At 45.5% G+C, this 17,025-nt stretch overlaps 2 protein-coding genes and 1 long non-coding RNA gene across 4 annotated transcripts in view; 2 read left to right on the forward strand and 1 right to left on the reverse strand.

Annotated features, from left to right (window-relative positions):
* FBXO7 (F-box protein 7) overlaps positions 1 to 3,074 on the forward strand; it is a 24,129-nt gene extending 21,055 nt beyond the window's left edge. For both annotated transcript variants that reach the window (XM_081129890.1, XM_081129891.1), the window contains exons 8-9: positions 1,361 to 1,398; positions 2,315 to 3,074. In XM_081129890.1, the coding sequence (XP_080986016.1) occupies positions 1,361 to 1,398; positions 2,315 to 2,707 (431 nt within the window). In that variant the 3' untranslated portion in view covers positions 2,708 to 3,074. The remainder of the gene's footprint in view (positions 1 to 1,360; positions 1,399 to 2,314) is intronic.
* LOC308553733 lies at positions 3,074 to 11,856 on the forward strand. The gene is made up of 2 exons (XR_013998272.1): positions 3,074 to 6,491; positions 10,561 to 11,856. It is a non-coding gene; the product is annotated as an uncharacterized lncRNA (long non-coding RNA).
* Positions 6,381 to 17,025, reverse strand: part of SYN3 (synapsin III) — a 365,786-nt gene continuing 355,141 nt past the window's right edge. Inside the window, exons 12-14 of the mRNA XM_081129888.1 lie at positions 16,593 to 16,680; positions 11,132 to 11,423; positions 6,381 to 9,316 (exon numbers count right to left, since the gene is read on the reverse strand). Of these exons, the coding sequence (XP_080986014.1) occupies positions 9,184 to 9,316; positions 11,132 to 11,423; positions 16,593 to 16,680 (513 nt within the window). The 3' untranslated portion in view covers positions 6,381 to 9,183. The remainder of the gene's footprint in view (positions 9,317 to 11,131; positions 11,424 to 16,592; positions 16,681 to 17,025) is intronic.

Genomic DNA, 17,025 nt, shown 5'->3' on the forward strand with positions numbered 1-17,025 from the left:
TGGAAGCTGAGTGTGGAACTTCTTTTCTGCCACCACCACTTAACTATCAGTGTTTTTTTAAATTGTGGTTTGACTCTGGGTGGGTCACAAAATCAATAGAATGGGGCATTTTAAAAAAAAGAAAAATCAGCATTTTATAACATAGGAGTAAACTTATATTTCAGTTACATAGATATATACTGTGTTACAATGTAAAATATTTGTGGTTCACATAAAAAAGTTTGAATGATGGTGCAACTGTAAACATGTATTATTATTAAATAAGAGTATCATGTAGAGCCATTTGGATTGTCAGAACACTTGTTTTCTTTTAAAACTTCAAAATGTAAGAAGTGGGAATGACCTGGTTTTTCTTTTTCTTCCTACTCTATTCCTGAGGTCCTCGTTCTTTATTTCTGCCCTGAATCCAAAGTTTATAATGTTACTTTATCCCTGGAGGCAGCACGTCATCTCAGAAATTAAAAAAAAAAATTATAGTCAAAATGAAAAGACAAAATGACCAATGTATATGGGAGAACCAACCAAAAAAAAGCAGGATATGATAAAAACACTCCTGAAAGGAACAGATACTTTTTACTTGCATATTTGAGTTCAGGTTTAAAATACAATTAGTTTTATCTCATTTCCAGATTGTGGTCCACAGTTCATTTGTAAGCCAGGTGTTCAGATTTTATCATGAATTCCCCTGTAGATAGTGTTATGGGGCTGGAGCTTTTATAAATTTCCTTCCACCAGTGTAATAACTTCTAGAGAAGACATCACTGTCGTTTATCTAAACTCTTCACTAGACTTAAAGGAGCTCCTCTTCTCCTCATTTCACAGATTTTTAAGTAAGTACACTGAAAATTATTCAGTGTGGTCATACTTCTGAGAGTTGAGTCATACAGAAGATGGTGGGAGACAATCTAACCCAATTATGGAAGAAAACCTTGTCAGCTGACCTCCAGTAATTGACCATTGGCTGTAATACGGGCACTCAGAGGTTGTCACCCAGTTTAGGGTGACGTGAGACTTGGGTCAGAAGCAGCTGACACACCTACATGAAATTAGGGGGAGACGATGTAGTGTGGGACAGGTAGCACAAGGAGAGAGTAGCCGTGTAGCCCTCCGCACCCCGGAGGGATTCACTGCATTGAGCCACGTGGCCCTGAACAATGATGGTTGCTCTCAGCCATCAAGAGAGAATTTGAGTGAGAGTCAAGAAAGTACAGATGATACTGTGTATGTTAAACCAATGACTCATGTTCCTTTTTGTGCTTAATGGGGACGCTTCAGTTCCTTAGGACAAGAGCAAACCTGCTGTTTAATGCTGGTTGACTGAAGCATTTTAAAATCCTTATTTTTCGTTTTTCCTTTGTAGATGGTACTGTCAGAGTTCGAGACACAGATTGGAAAGAAGTAAGTGTAAATATCAAGGTTAATTTTCATAACAAAGAAATAACTAGTGGATTAATATAACGGGCATATTTTCACTTTATGATGATGTAATAAAATCTGTTTTCATTAAATTTATTGTTAATTTTCAGTAAATGAAAATTTTTCAACTTTTACTTTAGACTCAGTGCCTATTTTCTTGTAATTATATAGGAAGAAAATCTTAACATCATGATTATTTTTCACCTTTATTTAACATAAAACATTTTTTTAAGTGAGCTGCTTTTGTGCTGTCCATCTACCAAGAGTAGTACATTAAGGAAAGAGTCAGTGACTTCACTTCATTTGCAGGTGCCTTCTGGAAAAGGCGGCACTAGAGCCGGGAAGAGCTTGGAATGAAGAACTAGAGGATAAGATTCAGTGAAACAGCCGACTATGTACAAAATGCGTTCCATCCTCTAAAATAGGCGTCCGGTGTTTGTTCTTGTTTAAAGTGAGAGCCATTAGGGACATAATTTAAGTGAAAAGTAGAATTTAGGTGGTGCTTTCCCCCCAACAGCTTAAGTTTGTATTTTGTGGCATATTTCAACAAGTATTGAAATTTTGCACTTTTGAAAAAGGCCGACATAAAATTTGCAGATTAGCTCCCGTGCTCTGGATTGCAGTTTTGAAAGCACACGTAACTCAGTTATTCCTTTCTTGGATTTATTGTTGCCCCATGTAGGCACAGTTGCTGGTGGCAGTGCAGGTAAAGAATCGAATTCACTCTACTGTCTTCAGAGCCACGCCCCTGTGCACCCACATAGAAAGGGGTGTGCTGGTTGCTTTGTCTGCTGTGAGCGTGGGAAAGGGAAAGTATAGGTCTGCACGGTGGAAGCAGGTTGGAACTTCGGGGAGATGTCCCAGTCACTTACCAGATCTTGTTCTTGTTTTCCTTCAGTTGTACAAGAAGAAGCACAAACAAAGAAAAGAAGCTCAGAGAGTGCGGCACCTGATCTTCCTGCCGCCGTCGTCACCCCACCCCAATCCGTTCTATCCCAACCCCTTCCACCCCCGGCCTTTCCCTCCCAGCTCTCTCCTTCCCCCAGGCATCATTGGCGGTGAATATGATGAAAGACTGATGCTTCCCTATGTTGGGGACCCAATCAATTCACTCATCCCCGGGCCTGGAGCAGCGCCTGGCCAGTTCCCTCCACTCAGACCACGGTTTGATCCGATTGGCCCACTTCCGGGACCTAACCCCATCTTGCCAGGGCGAGGTGGCCCCAATGACAGATTTCCCTTCAGACCCAGCAGGGGTCGGCCAACTGATAGCCGGCTGCCATTCATGTGATTGACTTGAAATCCCACTTCTGGAGCTTGTTTGGCTTTGTTTCTTAAAACCATAGATGTCATCTTGTTGGGATGCTGACCTCTAGTGTTTTCTGCTTGTGGTGGTGAGAAATGTACTCACAGAAGCCTTTCAGTAGATATATTTAAAGCTCCAGGGGTGGTGTGGCCCAAAGGTTACTTTGTGACAAGGTTGGCCTTGGGAATAGTTGGCTACTGACATCCGCCCTCTGAAATCCTCTCTAGAATGAAGATTGTTCACTGATAATGTTCTGTATCAGATTTTTAAAAAATTAAGTATAAATTACATGGCAGTCTCGACTTTTATTACAGAAAGCTATGTAATAAATATTCAGAATAGTTTTACAACATTACTTGGATGTTTCAGAATGATCAGAGAACCTATTCATTGTCATCGGATTGTTGCAGGGGATTAAAAAATTTTTTTAATGGCACCCTTTCTTCAAATTAAATAATTTGCAAAAGTGTGATTTATAAAATGAATAAAAGCAAAGTTGGTTTGGTTGGGCACCCATCAGCTGAATCATCTCCTCCCTGGCCCTGCAGCTCTTTCTCAGGCTCTGGGATGAAAACCTGGGCAGCACTGTTTGGTGGCCATTGGGTCGTAGGGACTCTTGCTTCTGGCTGTTCCTGGAGTGGAGTTAGGATTTTTTTCCCTTGTATTTTGAACACTTGGTGCCTAATTTGTAATCTAAATAGATGATCTCTTAACAACAAAGTGTTACTGCTTTGAATGGTGGTCAGGTAGTTGTTCTTCAAAGATAGCCTCTTATCTGAAGAACATTTATTTTTTTAAGACTTAAAATACACAAAATTCAAGGTTTATTTTTCCTACAAGAAAAAAACCAAACACAAATGTCTTGTCATACAAACAACTATGAAACATGCTATAGTGACAAAATCTGAATCACGACACAGGAACAGAACTCTGTTAGTATCTGCAGAAAATATTTTGGAATATTGCCAATGTCTTCCTGCTTTTTAAAAAGTCTGTTTTGCATATAAGGAAATGGTTTGGAATGTTATGTGCTGCAAGAATATTTTGAGTCATACATACATGTGAAAATATTTTTTTTTTGCTACACATAATAGTCATTTTTTCCATCACAGTGAAGAAAATTCAGTCAGTAATAGGATCTTCCAGAGGCCATGCCACCTTTAGTAGCTTAATGTATAGGTAAAGGATTAGGGCTGTTGACGATTCTGTGGTATTGGGCGATAACTGAGCTGTCGGGCAGCTTTTTAAAAACAAGTGTCCACTGGACGCCATATGGCTTTAATTGGATCTGGGCTGAGTGAGTCACCCTAAAGCTTTGATGGGTCCAAATATACCCTAGCTCTCCAGCATACCTCTGTGCCCTTGTGATGTTAGGTTGCACTGTGGAGTGTGTGTGTATGTGTGTAGTGGGGGTAGGAGGACGTGGGGATGACCAGAAGCACCAAATATTATAAAGCAATGAGTTCTCCACATCCAGAGTTTTGGAAAGGTCCTTGAGAGGTCCGTGACGGTGCTGATGTCCCGCAGAGACGGACGCTGCTTTCCAGCCTCACCTCGGCCTCGCTGGCCCGTGTGACAGTCTCTCTCAGTTTAGGGTGTGGGCAGTGTGCCATATGCCTAAATTTGTAGTCCTCTCACAATAGTCTATTCTTAAAACAACTCTCAAAGCTTTTCCTCTGGAGTAGCTAAATTTATAGTTCGAAGCTTGTAAGATCTGTGTTCTTTTCATTAGACTGGGCTGTGGAGCTTTGATATTGCTGGTGTATGAGAAGGAAGTCATGGTCTGGCGGTAGCCCAGTCACTGGTTTTTTGACATCACTTAGATATATTGTAATGGAAACAGGAGAGTTTAGAGCGCTGTGGTTACGCATTTAGTAAGATGCTGTTCCGCATCCTTGGCTTGTAGTCTTAACGACTTTCTGTGACCCCCGAATTTTCCCCTTTAGTTATTTTTATTAACAGGGGCTTGCTCCCCCTACCCCCTTCTTTGTTCATAGAAGAAAGATATGGTTTGGCATGATTGGAAACCAAATGCTGGGATGTATCTCTCTTTCCAACTTGAGATTTTTGATTCCTCGAGTAAAAACAGTTGAATTCTGTCCTTTCACTCTTGCCTGGCTCTAATTCCTGAGATCACTCACTGCTTAGCCTAATATCTCTGTAATTCTTATTCTGACGGAGCTGGAGCTCCTCCCTTTGCTCCTTGTACTCAGGGCCCAGTGTCAAGGTTGGCCTTTTTCCTACCCTGGGCAGTAGCTACTGAGCCAGAGCCTGAGGGAGGAGTCCACGGGTCCCACTTCTCTCTGTGCTGTGAGCATGGTTCATGCTCCTTTACAGTCTCCAGTTGACTCTAGAAGACGTGGAGTGGAGATGATTATTGGGAAGCACTAGGTAGGTCATGTAAAATAAAGGCTTAATTTTAAAGGTCTCCTGGGATTCCCCAATAGGTTATAGCACTTAAATTTCTGCTTTTCCATAGCAAAATAGGTGAAATGTTAGTTGAGAAGGAAGAAAATGTTAACTTTCTTCTGCTCTAGACTCAGTGAAAGACCTTAAAGAGTAGGTAAAATATGAGAGGTTGGAAATTGAAATTAAAAGTGGGAGGACCAATCAGAATAAGAAGGAGTATTTAAGATTTTAGAGGGTGAACACACGTTGTAGAAGGAGTGTTTGGTTTTAGAGTGGTCCTCCCTTAAGGAGCACTTCCCTGACTTCTGAACACTTCCCAGCCATTCTTTCTTGGCCTGCTGCTCGAGAGCTCTGAACACAGGACCATCCACTTGGTGTCATCCACTCGGCTATATATTTGAATGGAAACGGAGCTTCTGTGCCCCGTGTGCGTTGTGTTGGGTTAATGAACTGATTTGACTTGCTTTTTGCCCAACCTTCCACTTTGTCTCTAACCAAACCCAAAGTGCCACGTTCTACGAAAATCTAAGTATTAGAGTGAAACTGAATTCAATCGGTGGCTGCTTCAGAGTCAGAGGCAGTGCTGGCACTTGTCAGTACAGTTAGTGACTAGCCAGCCTGCTCTCTAGGATAAAGGAAGGCCGTGAGCTCTTCCTCCAGTAGAAGTTACTGCTGATATGTGAGGCTGACCTAACCAGCTAAACTGACTGACCTGCACCAGTCCAAACGCATAAAACAAAATGAGCTACTAGCCTGCTGTAGGAAGCTGAGTAGAGCTCGCAGCTCAGTCTGCTCTCCAGCGCAGGGAGGGCAGGCTCCTGAAACACACTGTGCCTTTGGGAGGGCTCCAGCTGGGCCCTGCTCTGTGGCGTGTGGTCAGGGTGCGAGTCCCTGGTCTCGGGTCTTCTCTGTACAAACTGGTGGTGTCTTGGTCTGCTCACCCCAGCCTCTTCTGACTGATGCTGACAATGGCACCTTGTGTCCCCTGCCCCCTGCTCCCCGCCCCGGCCCTGCTCACCAGGGAGTAGTTTCGTGGCTGGGATCCTGCTGGCTCCCATTCCTTTTCAGACTCAGCCTAGAGTCTGACACCTCTTCCTGAGGGTAAAGCACTGCCATGGGTTTTCTTCAGCTGCTTACCTCATTTTACTAATCTCTCTGTTGGTTTGATTCTGTTCCTGGGCAAGTGACTTCCTCACATCGATACTCTTAGAAATAAAACAGCCTTTTTCTTCACTCTCAACATTTTGTTCACGTTTTATTAATTCCAGCCTGCTGTGTTCTGTGCTTTGTTCACCTCGCCATTCTCGAGATGCCTGTGCCAGCTCGCTTTCCCCTTGAACACCTTTCACAGCAAATTCAGGTGAGAACTGCCAGCAGGCAATTGATGTTCAGGCTCTTGGGGTTTGCTGCTGTATTTGTTAGCATGTGAGTGAAGGCCCGTCAGCCCTGAAATGTTGGAGAGGTAGAACTAAGTGCCCCCTGAGCAGGAACCGAAGTTCGGGAGGGAATGCTGTGATGACGAAGAGAACACACGGAGTTGATGGAGGGGAAGCCATATATGGTCTATGTCCCTGGAAAGCTGACTTGATGTTTACTTAAATGACAGGGCCATTTTATCAGGCTGCTAGGAGGACGACCTGGAAGAAGGTATTTTGTCTGGCTGGTGGACGGGTCTGTCGAGGCTGCGTGTTTAAATCCCTGCTCACTGTGCTACACTTGACCACAACACACATGGCTCACTGTCAGGTTTCAGCTTCACCAGGTCAGCTTGGAGAGAAAATGCAAGCCTTTCTTTGGGTCCAAATGGTGAAACAGCAAGAAAACCCAACAAACACAGCCTTTTAGATTCCCCACAGAGGGACTCCCTTCACCCCTGCTTTTTGACCTCTCCCATTAAAAAATGTCAGCTATTAAATGTTTGGAAGGAATGTGCTAGCCTGTGTGAGAAAACGGTCCATTTTGGGGATCCATGGTCTCTACAATACCGTTCTTGGCCTTGACGCTCATACACAGACCAGCTAGAAATGTGTGACTGGTTGTTAACTAGAGTTATGTCATGGGGTCATCTGTGCATGGCTATAAAAGTCAGGATGCCTGGCCTGATAAAGGAGTTTGTGCTACGGTACTTGGACTGTCCGGGAGATATAATTTGAATGTTGAGATGTTTTTAGGGACAAGGGACAGAATAAAGGAAAATGGGGAAATTTAAGCCACATAGTCATTGTTGATGGAGCCACTAGTTTTGCTCACAAAAGGAGTGGGGCCTAGGCTATAATGAGTCCACACCAATACTGCTTCTCATGTAGCAGCTTCCCAGATGTCTGAGCTCAGGGTGCCGGTCCAACTTCCACATGCATGCAGAACACTTGGGGAGACTGACGGAGAGAGAGGTTTGGGCCTTAGGGCCAGAAATTCTGACTGGTCTGAGATGAAGCTAGCTGTGCCTGTGGCCATGCCCACACTTGGAGAAACTCTAGCCTATTGTCCCTTGGCTATGCGTTTTGAGCTGTATTTTATTACTAAATGAGAAGTGGGTGAGATTGACTTCTTCCAACCTTAATCTCTGAAGAAGAGTAATGATGACCTTAGGTGTTCCCTGTGTTCTTGAGCTCCTCAAACAGGTGGGCTTTGTGGTGTTACACCTGCCCTACAAGTTTTCTCTCTCTTTTACTCAGCATGTAGCTCTGACCCAAGGACTTTTGCATTTTTACCTCCCTCTCTCTCTTCTCTGTGAACAGTGAGGGGAAGACATGTCTCAAAGGGGGCTGGAAAGGGATCACATGGCTCTGTTCTAATATCCTGGGCTCTTTTGGTGACCAGGAGGTTGGTTCCAGCACCTACAATGTTTTAGCACCAGGTGCTTGGTGATTAGGGGCAGCCCTGCTCCCATCTGATCGTGGGAGGCCTTCTGCGGTGGGGGAAGGAGCACTGAGAAAGGCTTCAGGACTGCTTCCTCCAGCTCTGCAGTCACCGTGCTCAGTCCAATAGGTTTGGGTTAAACACAGTTGAAGCTAATGTCTTTACGTAGGAATTCCAAGAAACTTTGACATGTAATGTGTATGACCAATCACAAAAAAATGTAGAAGGTGTTTCCCCAACATGCTTGGCCATGGGACCCTTGTAATTGAGAAACCTACCAACAAGCTGCGCAGTTTATGAAATGCCGACCTAGCGGTTACTATCCTTGCACTTTCTGATCCTGTGACAATCTGCAGATTCTGCTTCCTCATATATTCTTGAGGAGTAGACAGCATTCCTGTGGGAATTCAGAGCATTCCTGGTGGTGTAACAGTGGGTGGAGGAGAACTGACCTCCTTCCTTGGGAAGTTGAGGGCATCGTCCTCTGGGAACTAGAAATGATTCCTGAAAACCTGTGGTCTGCCCTTGGCTGTCTGTTCTGGGCGTGAGCAGCTTCCCAGAGCTTCCCCTGTTTCTGTTGTGTTCTGAAAGGCCCCTCTTGTCACACCAGATCTGGTTTCTTTCCATTGTCATCAAGACCTACCTGTTGCCAGGCATGATGGAGCACTTGCTTTCTGGGTCTGAGGCGTGGTCTCTGGATGAAACTAGCATGGGTAGGTTTGAGGTTCCCCTGGCTGGGCTTTTCTTTCGTTTGCAAAACACTTTCGATAGATTATTGCCACCCATACTGCTGAGGTCCTACTAAGCATCTGCATTGGATGGAGGTGGCAGGGCCTAGAGGGGCCTTTGTCCAAAGGCAAGCACAACACTAACAAGAAGTGAAAACTAGCCACACACAGACATTGCACTTGGTTATCCGAGGCAGGGAAGCAAGCATCTGGGGGCAGGGTGATGTGATGCCCATCATTAGCCCCATTTCAAGGAAGCTGGAGGCTCTCAAAGCTGGACAAAGCTGGAATGTCAAGGAGAAAGCAAGGGGGGACACCTACAGATACTCAGTTCCTGGGTCAAGGCATTTAGAAAGTGTATTCTCAGGCCTTCCATTCTGTTCCCATCAGGAACCACTGCTGAGAGGGCAGAGATGAGGAAGGAGAGGGGAGGGTGTAATAGCCCCCTCTCCCAGGCTGGCCCCGTTAGTCAGAGAACAGGCTGGCGAATGACTTCCTCAGGTTGCGGATGGTTTCGGCCTTGGCCTCATCTTCGCTTGGGGTCCCACGCTGGGAAGTGTCAGATGTGCTGAGGCTGTTAGTCAGGGACTGGGATTTGCTGAAACAGAAAGGCAAGGGTGTTTGGGGGCGACAAGGCCTGGACTCCTGGGGAAATGCATTGTGGGGGGCCAGAAGCCAGGTGGGTGAGTCCATTTGCCACAAGGATACTAAGACCAGAAACCAGACATTTCAACGCTTACCTGAAGTCTGTGCTTTCCCACTATGCAATATTGCCTGAAGGATCACTTGCTAATTCCTATCAAACCAAAAATACATTCAGCCTTTTATCCAGTAGTACCAATTCAGGTATTTTCTCTATAGCTAATCCTGCACACATAAGAAATAGTGCATGCCAGATTTCTATTTATGTAAACCAGATTTCTATTTGTGGCGGATAAATTATAGTACACCTACACAGTGGGATATTATACAGCTGTGAAAAGGAGGCCATTTCAATGAACTGAGCTCCAGAATTTATTATTAAAGTAAAAATCAAGGAACAAATGGTGTGGATAGTGAATACTACCATTTGTGTAAAAAAGTGGTAGGGGGAGAAAGTCAGAACATATGTTTTTGTGTTTGTATAAGGAGACACTAGAGGTACACACAAGGAACTAACTTCTGGGGAGCAGGAGGCAGGAAAGCATTGGATGGGAATGAGATGGGAGTAAGGTTTTTCAATGCATAGCTTTGATACAGTTGATACCTTTTATATTTTTGAGTCATGTGAATGCATTACCTATTAAATAATTATGGTTAGCATGATCCATGGACTGGATGTCCTGTGTTTGATCCCAGCTCTAACAGTGGAAATTTTGGCAAGTTATTTAATCTCTTTCTCTTGTTTAATACAGGGTGGGGCAAAAGTAGGTTTATAGTTTGTGTGGAAAATAATACAATAGTTAATAAATAATAATGCAAGAATAAACTGTGTTTTGTGTCTTCACAACTGTAAACCTACTTTTGGCCCTCCCTGGATTATCACCCTCTGTAAAATGGGGGTGATAGCTATTCTAAGCTTGTGAGAATTGAAAAAACCCAACGAGGTAAAGTGCTTGGCACATACTAAGTACGTAGTAGATGCTAGTGTAAAACTATAATTATCAATGTTAGTATTTGCAATTGAAGGAGGGGAGGCCCTTTAAAAAACACACCCACATTTGGGATCTCTGTTTCTGACCTCAAACCAAGAGATGGCCTTGAGAGGGAAGAGAATGTGTATTGTGATGGATTGTTTACAAAATTGATGGCACCAATTCCTCAGGTTCCTGTAATCTACCCTTCTGCCCTGTGACTTTGTAGGTCTTCCCATCAAGAGCATGTTTCCCTGCCTCTTGAGTCTGGGCTTGGCCATGTGACTTGCCTTGACCAGCAGCGTGGGATGGAATGAAATGACACTGTGAAGCTTCTAAGACTGGGCCTCAAGAGGCCTTGAAGCTTCTACTTGTGCCTTTTTGGAATGTACTTCTACCATGTGAGGAAGCTGGGCCCAGCTCGCTGGAGGAGACCTGTGGAGAGAGAGGCCCAGCCGACAGCCAGTGCCAACAACCACATGTGTGCGTGAGGCCCTCGTGGACCATCCAGCTCTAGTGATGCTGCCAGATGACTGCAGTATTATGAGTCATCCCTGGAGGTAGGGTTGCTAGATTTAGTAAATAAAAATACAGGATTAAATCTGAATTTCAGATGAAAAATAAATTTTTAGTATAGGTATATCCTATGCAATATGTGAGGGAATATTTATATTCAAGATTATTCGTGGTTTATCTGAAATTCAGTTCTAACTGGGCATCCTGTTATTTTATCTGGCAACTCAACAGGAGACCCCTGCAGAAGAGCCTCCCTATACCCTTCCAAATCCCAAAGCACTTACTTGAGATGGGGGTGGGGTGGTGCTGGCTTCTTGGACTCTTCACCCTGTTGGGAGGTGCTGCGGCCTTGTATAGGGGGCCGGGGCTGTGAAGGGAGGGTGGCGACTGGCTTGGAGGCCTGGTTTGGAGAGCCGCTGCTGGATGCCCGAGACAGCTGTGGAGAGCCTGGTGATCTCTGCTGCTGTGGGGATCCGGCCTGGGGGCTTAGGGGCTGCTGGCCTTGTGGGGAGAGCCTCTGTTGGGAGGGGCTTCCAGATCTTGGGGGTTGAGGAGACTGAGCTTGGCGAGGGCCCCCTACAGTGTAAAACAATTATTATATTCAAATTTTTCTTAGGATAACATGGCTGTGAACAAATGTTGCTTCAAGGATGTTCATTACAGCGATTTTTATAATAGTAAAAAATGGAAAACATTATAAATGCCTAACTGATTAGGAATGTTAAGATACATCCACATAATGGAATATTCTGTGGCCATTATGTATGGTGTTACAGAATAATATTAAATGGGATATTGTTGGTATATGCTAAATAAAGACTGCCAACCTGAACAAGCAGCTTATGAAACAGTACATGTAGTTCTATTGCATTTGGCACATATATATAAAGCTACGTAAAAAAGAAAGACCAGAAAGTTATACACTAAAACCAGTGTGTCTCAAACCTTAATGTGTACATGAATTACTGGGGTGATCTTGTCAAAATAAAGTTTGTGATGCAGTAGGTCAGGGTGGTGTTATAGACTGAATTGTGTCCCATCCAAATTCATAGTTTGAAGTCCTAACTTCAGTGTGACTGTTTTTGGAGATAGGGCCTTTAAAGGAGGTAATTATTGTTAAGTGAGGTCATAAGGGTGGGGCCCTAATCCAATAGGACCAGTGTCCTTACAAGAAGAGAGACACCAAGGGGCAGACACCAAGAGGAAAGGTCATGTGAAGACACAGCAAGAAGGTGGCTGGCTGTCTGCAAGCCATGGAGAGAAGGCTCAGCCCTGCCGGCACCTTGACCTTGGACTTCCAGCCTTCAACTGAGAGAAAACACGTGTCTGCTGCTGAAGCCACTGTCTCTGGTCTGTTAGGCAGCCTGAGCTGACCCATGCAGGCGGGCTCTGTGGTCACTGGAGTGGTGGATTGTGAAGGATTTCTCTTCCTTTGCTCAGTGAGGTTTTACTTAAGATGGATTACTTTGGAAACGATGCAAAGAATGATCCCTTACTTTTGGACAGCCCTCTCAACTTTTCCAAGGACTTTCAAAGCCATGTATCATTTGCTCTAGACAGAGGCTGGTAGGGAGATGATATATTTTAACAGAACAAGCCTTTTCATTGTTTTTATTACTCAAAACAGTTTCATTTTTAAAATTTAGTTGAGTCTGTGCTTGTGCCTTCCATACTTTGACAATGATTTTCTGCCCCTCAATGAGGAAAGCACACTTGATCCTGTCTCGGACACACTGAGCACACACGGGGCCGCCGCAGGCCCTGCTGACATGGTTTTTCGTTTTGGACAATCTCATAACTTTCCGTCTCACAGCAAGAACTCCACGAAGTCCTCCTGGGCACAGGCCACATGCAGATTTGGTGCTTCCCAACTATCTTGGTGTGAAGGTGAACTGTTACTGGGGTTCGGGGCACCTCATTTTGTCAGAGGCTGTACTGCAGCACAGCCCCCGCCAGGGGAGGGGTTGGCCAAGCGCTGGACCATTGTTGGCCTGCGGACACGGACATGCCCCAGAGAGGGAAAGGGGGAAGGTGCCATTCTGCTCATCCCACACAGGTGGGAACTGAGCCTCAGTAGGTGTCATAACTAGGAGTAGCCACAAGAAGCTCACAGGGGACCTTGGCTTCTCCCTGCCACTGCACAGAGCATACATTCGCCTACAAGCAAAGGGGCATCATAAGCTTGGGGACGTCTCAGCCGCCAAGAAGTGGCTTTCAGTGGCATTTGAAGGCCCCGGCCAGCAAGGTGCACTCTCCTCACCCTCCAGTGCAGGGAGTCAGGACTGCTCGGTTTGCTGGCTGCTCAGCTTCCCCCAGCCCCACCTGCTCTGGGACAGTGGCTGCCCCTGGGTTATTCTCAGCACGCTTTGTGGGGTCACTTTAGACAGGGCAGGAGACTGAGAGAAGGGGCTGCAGCCCATCTCGGTGGCCATTTCATAATATGGCTTCCACTCACTTGAGCTCTGTCAGTCTCTACTGAGCACCAGTGACGTCCCTGGCCTTGGGCATCCTCACAACAGCTCTGGGGGTTAGGCATCATTCACACCCCCGTTTTTACAAAGAAGCGGAGTCCCAGATATTCTCAGACTTGCTCAAGGTGTCATGTACAGTAAAGAGCCAAGATTCAAACCTAGACCTTTTTAACTTAAAAGTCTCCCTCTCCCTCTCCCTCTTCCTCTCCCTCTCCCTCTCCCTGTCCCTCCCCCTGTCCCCCTCCCCCTCTCCCTCTCCCTCCCTGCCTTCCTTCCTCTCCCCCCCCTCTCCTTCCTTCCTCTCTTCTCCCTTTTACTGTACCACACATGGCTGCCTTGAGTACACACATCTTTGTGCAAATTGAGAAGAGCTAGTTTCCTCCAGTGGAGGCAGCTCTGAGCGAGGTGCAAGGGGAGCAAGGACTAGATTTCGGTAGACCTCCCCCTCAGACGTCATCTCAGCGGGTAGCCTTTGCAGAGGGCACAGCCTGCATGCCTCACCATGCTGGCCCCAGGAGCCCCAGGTCCTGAGTCCAGCCTTGCCAGTAACTTGCTATGTGACTGTGGGTAAGTCATATCTCTCTGGGCTTCGGAGCCCTCGTTTGTAAAATAAGGTCACTGGACTAGCCACCCTCTCAGTTTGAATGTTTCTGTGAGCCTGCCCAGCACTTTCTAGATTGGATCGAATGGCAGCACCAATCCAGAAACTGATCCCACATGGCTTTGATTCTTTCTTTACCTCTTTCACCACTGTATGTCCAGTAGCTTGGAAGACCCATTGATCTCAAAACTCAGACGCCTATAGGGCCAGGGAGGTACATAAATAAAGCAGGTGAGTGTCAGAAAAATCATGCGGCTTTAAAATTTTTTCCACTTTAGGTAGAAGCATAGTTCAGAGACCTAGTTCTCTAAAGAGGTGCAAGCATAAAGAAAACAGCCATTGATGCCCTCTCGGCCGCGGCAGTGACAACAGGGAGGCGGAGGACCTGAGGCTCACCTGTCCAGGGAGCAGCTGTAACTAAATGTCAGGGGCCGGCTGCTATGCAGGAATCCAGGCCCATTGTTTCCAGAGCTCCTGCTCTATCAAGAGAAGCTGCAAATCTACATGTTGATACAAAAGCTCCTGGTTTTAAAACACAGGTTTACTTTTTTTTGTTAGACCCACTGCAGGTCAAAGAAAACATCTGTTTTCTGCTTTTATCTTAAGTCTCCTCCCCTCCACCCCCGCTGATAATATCTTGGGAAATCTAGACGCTCACTGATTCACTTATTAACTATTTGTCGAGTCTCTATTACACTCCTGGGATACAATAAGAGACACTCTAGTTATTTATTTCAGCTTCTTGGCAAAGCAAACTACCATTTTTATTTGCACCCATACAAGAAATTTTAACTTATGTATATAAAGCATTTGCCTAAGCACAGAACTGGTGCTAAAAAATGATGAGGCCTTATTAGAAGAAAACTTCACTTTCACTGAGTTGAAAACACACATTGCGTTCAAAAACAAGTCAATAATGTGATCTTGTTATTTTGGGAACTCAATGAAAGCATTGTTTTAAAATTGGCCTTGTTATTTTTAATCTGAATGTTAATTCAACGAGCATTTTCTTTAATTATCTTAATTGGTTTTAAATGGATAGTTTTCAACTCACTAAAATTGTGTTTAGCCTCATGCCCCTTAAAATAATATCTCTTTATCAAGCATGTCTCTACTCTGGGCCTGAGAGGAAACCAGAGTACAGTGGCTCACTGTTTTAAAAGTGCTCTGTTCAAATGTGTTTTAAAAAGTAAGTCCTGAGGCCGAGCGGGAAAGGAGAGGGCAGGGCAGAGGCACAGCTAGGAGCCTGGAGGGGGATGGATAGTCGTTTCTGAACATTTTAAGTTAGAACTTATCGCCAGGCTGGGCAGCGGTGAGGCTGCATTAGTTATAAGGATTGTTAATGACAACAATCACTAAGAACAACATGTTTATTATAATTGCTTGTAAGACAAGTTATTAAGAGTATGGTTTTTAATGGTAAGAGTTATATAACTTATTAGTTGTCAACTCTCAGCAGTCGGAGCTAACACCTACTAAGCACCACGTCTGCCGGACTCTGGCTAACTGCTTCACCTGCGTTACCTCGACACCTCCCCTCACTCAGCAGGGCAGCTGTGATAACCTCCTTTACTATTGGGGAAACTGAGGATATAATTTGCCTAGAGAAGAATTTTTTTTTTTTTTTTAAATCCTCACTCGAGAATATGTTTTTAAACTGATTTTTAGAGAGAGTGGGGGAGAGAGAGAAAGAGAGAGAAAGATCAATTGGTTGCCTCCCACACAAGCCCGGACCAGGGATTGGTCTCAAAACTAGGTACGTGCCCTGACCAGAATCGAACCCGAAATCTTTTGATGCACAGGGAGATGCTCCAACCAGCTGAGTCCCCAGCCGGGGAGGTCATGCTTTCTCTCGGGCAGGTTTTACAGCAGATCCTTCAAGGGCGGCTGAGAAACTGCCTGGCCCGCTGCCTGATGCAATGCTGCTCCGAAGCCCCAAGCTGGCGCTGGAGCAGCGAGCGCACCTGAGGCTGGGGCTGCGAGAGGGGACCCAGGGCCGATCTCGTCCCCAGCCTTCGTGGGAGAGCACCAAGCAGCTGATGCCCTGGGAGAAAGTGGGCTGTTGCCACGATTTCTTTTCATCATGCCATCCACAGTTCTCCCATTCCCTAATAGACGGCATTTAAATAGTAACACTGCAATATTTCTTGAACAATTTCAGTCCACAAGGTCATAGGCAACATTCCCTTCTTTCTTTCTCATTCTAGCTGGTTGGCTCATGTTTCTATAATCAGGCACCCCCGGTGGCTGGGAGACAGACACTTTCTAGAAGATCTGAAATGGCCGGCTGGCGAACCTGCCATTTCTTGTCATGCTTCCTTGGACGGAGCCTCAACACCCACCTCCACAGAAAGAAAACATGGATGTTTTCCCTGTAGAGTGACTGGGAGGCCAACAATGAGAAAATATACAGGAGAGTCCCTAGCACAGTGCCTGGCACATCCTAGGTACTTAATAAATTTACGTTGTCTTTCCTTCCTTCTTTCCTGACTTTAAGGGGTGGCAAACCTCACCGTCGCATTCATTCTGCACAGAGAGGGAGGGTACAGTCTGGGGATAGAGCATTTAGATGGTTTTTTCCAGCGTGCCTTCTGGACATCACGCATGGACCCCTCAGGGCCTTTCCACACCCTCTCTGGACAGTTCCTCTGGGTGGCTTGTCGTGGGTCCTACCTTGTGTGGGTGGGCGTGGCTGGGGCTGTCCCAGCGGAGGCCCCAGTTGGGCTGTCCCAGGGGATTTTGCTGGTTTACTCTGCGGAGCCTAGAGCAGGAGAAAAGAAGCCTGTTGTGATCACCACAGTCGTTTACTTCCTGGGTGGGAGGGCAGGGTTTACAAAGATCTTTTCATTATTGAGGTCAAACTTATTTAAAGTGTACAGCACAGTGAATTCTTGCACATGTAGACACCCACGTGACTGCCACCCAGAACCGGACAGAACATTTCCAGTGGAGGAGGCTGCCCTGTGCCCCTCGCAGCCAGCAAGCCCTCTAAGTATAACCATCACCCAGATGTCTGCTATCACAGATTCAAGTTTTTGTGGGCAAAGGGGGGAGCAGGTTTTGACACTTGTTTTTTCCAGAACGCTGGGGAGCTAGCAAATTCTTT

Source organism: Miniopterus schreibersii (assembly GCF_964146895.1).
Source record: "Miniopterus schreibersii genome assembly, chromosome: 2".
NCBI lineage: Eukaryota > Metazoa > Chordata > Mammalia > Chiroptera > Miniopteridae > Miniopterus > Miniopterus schreibersii.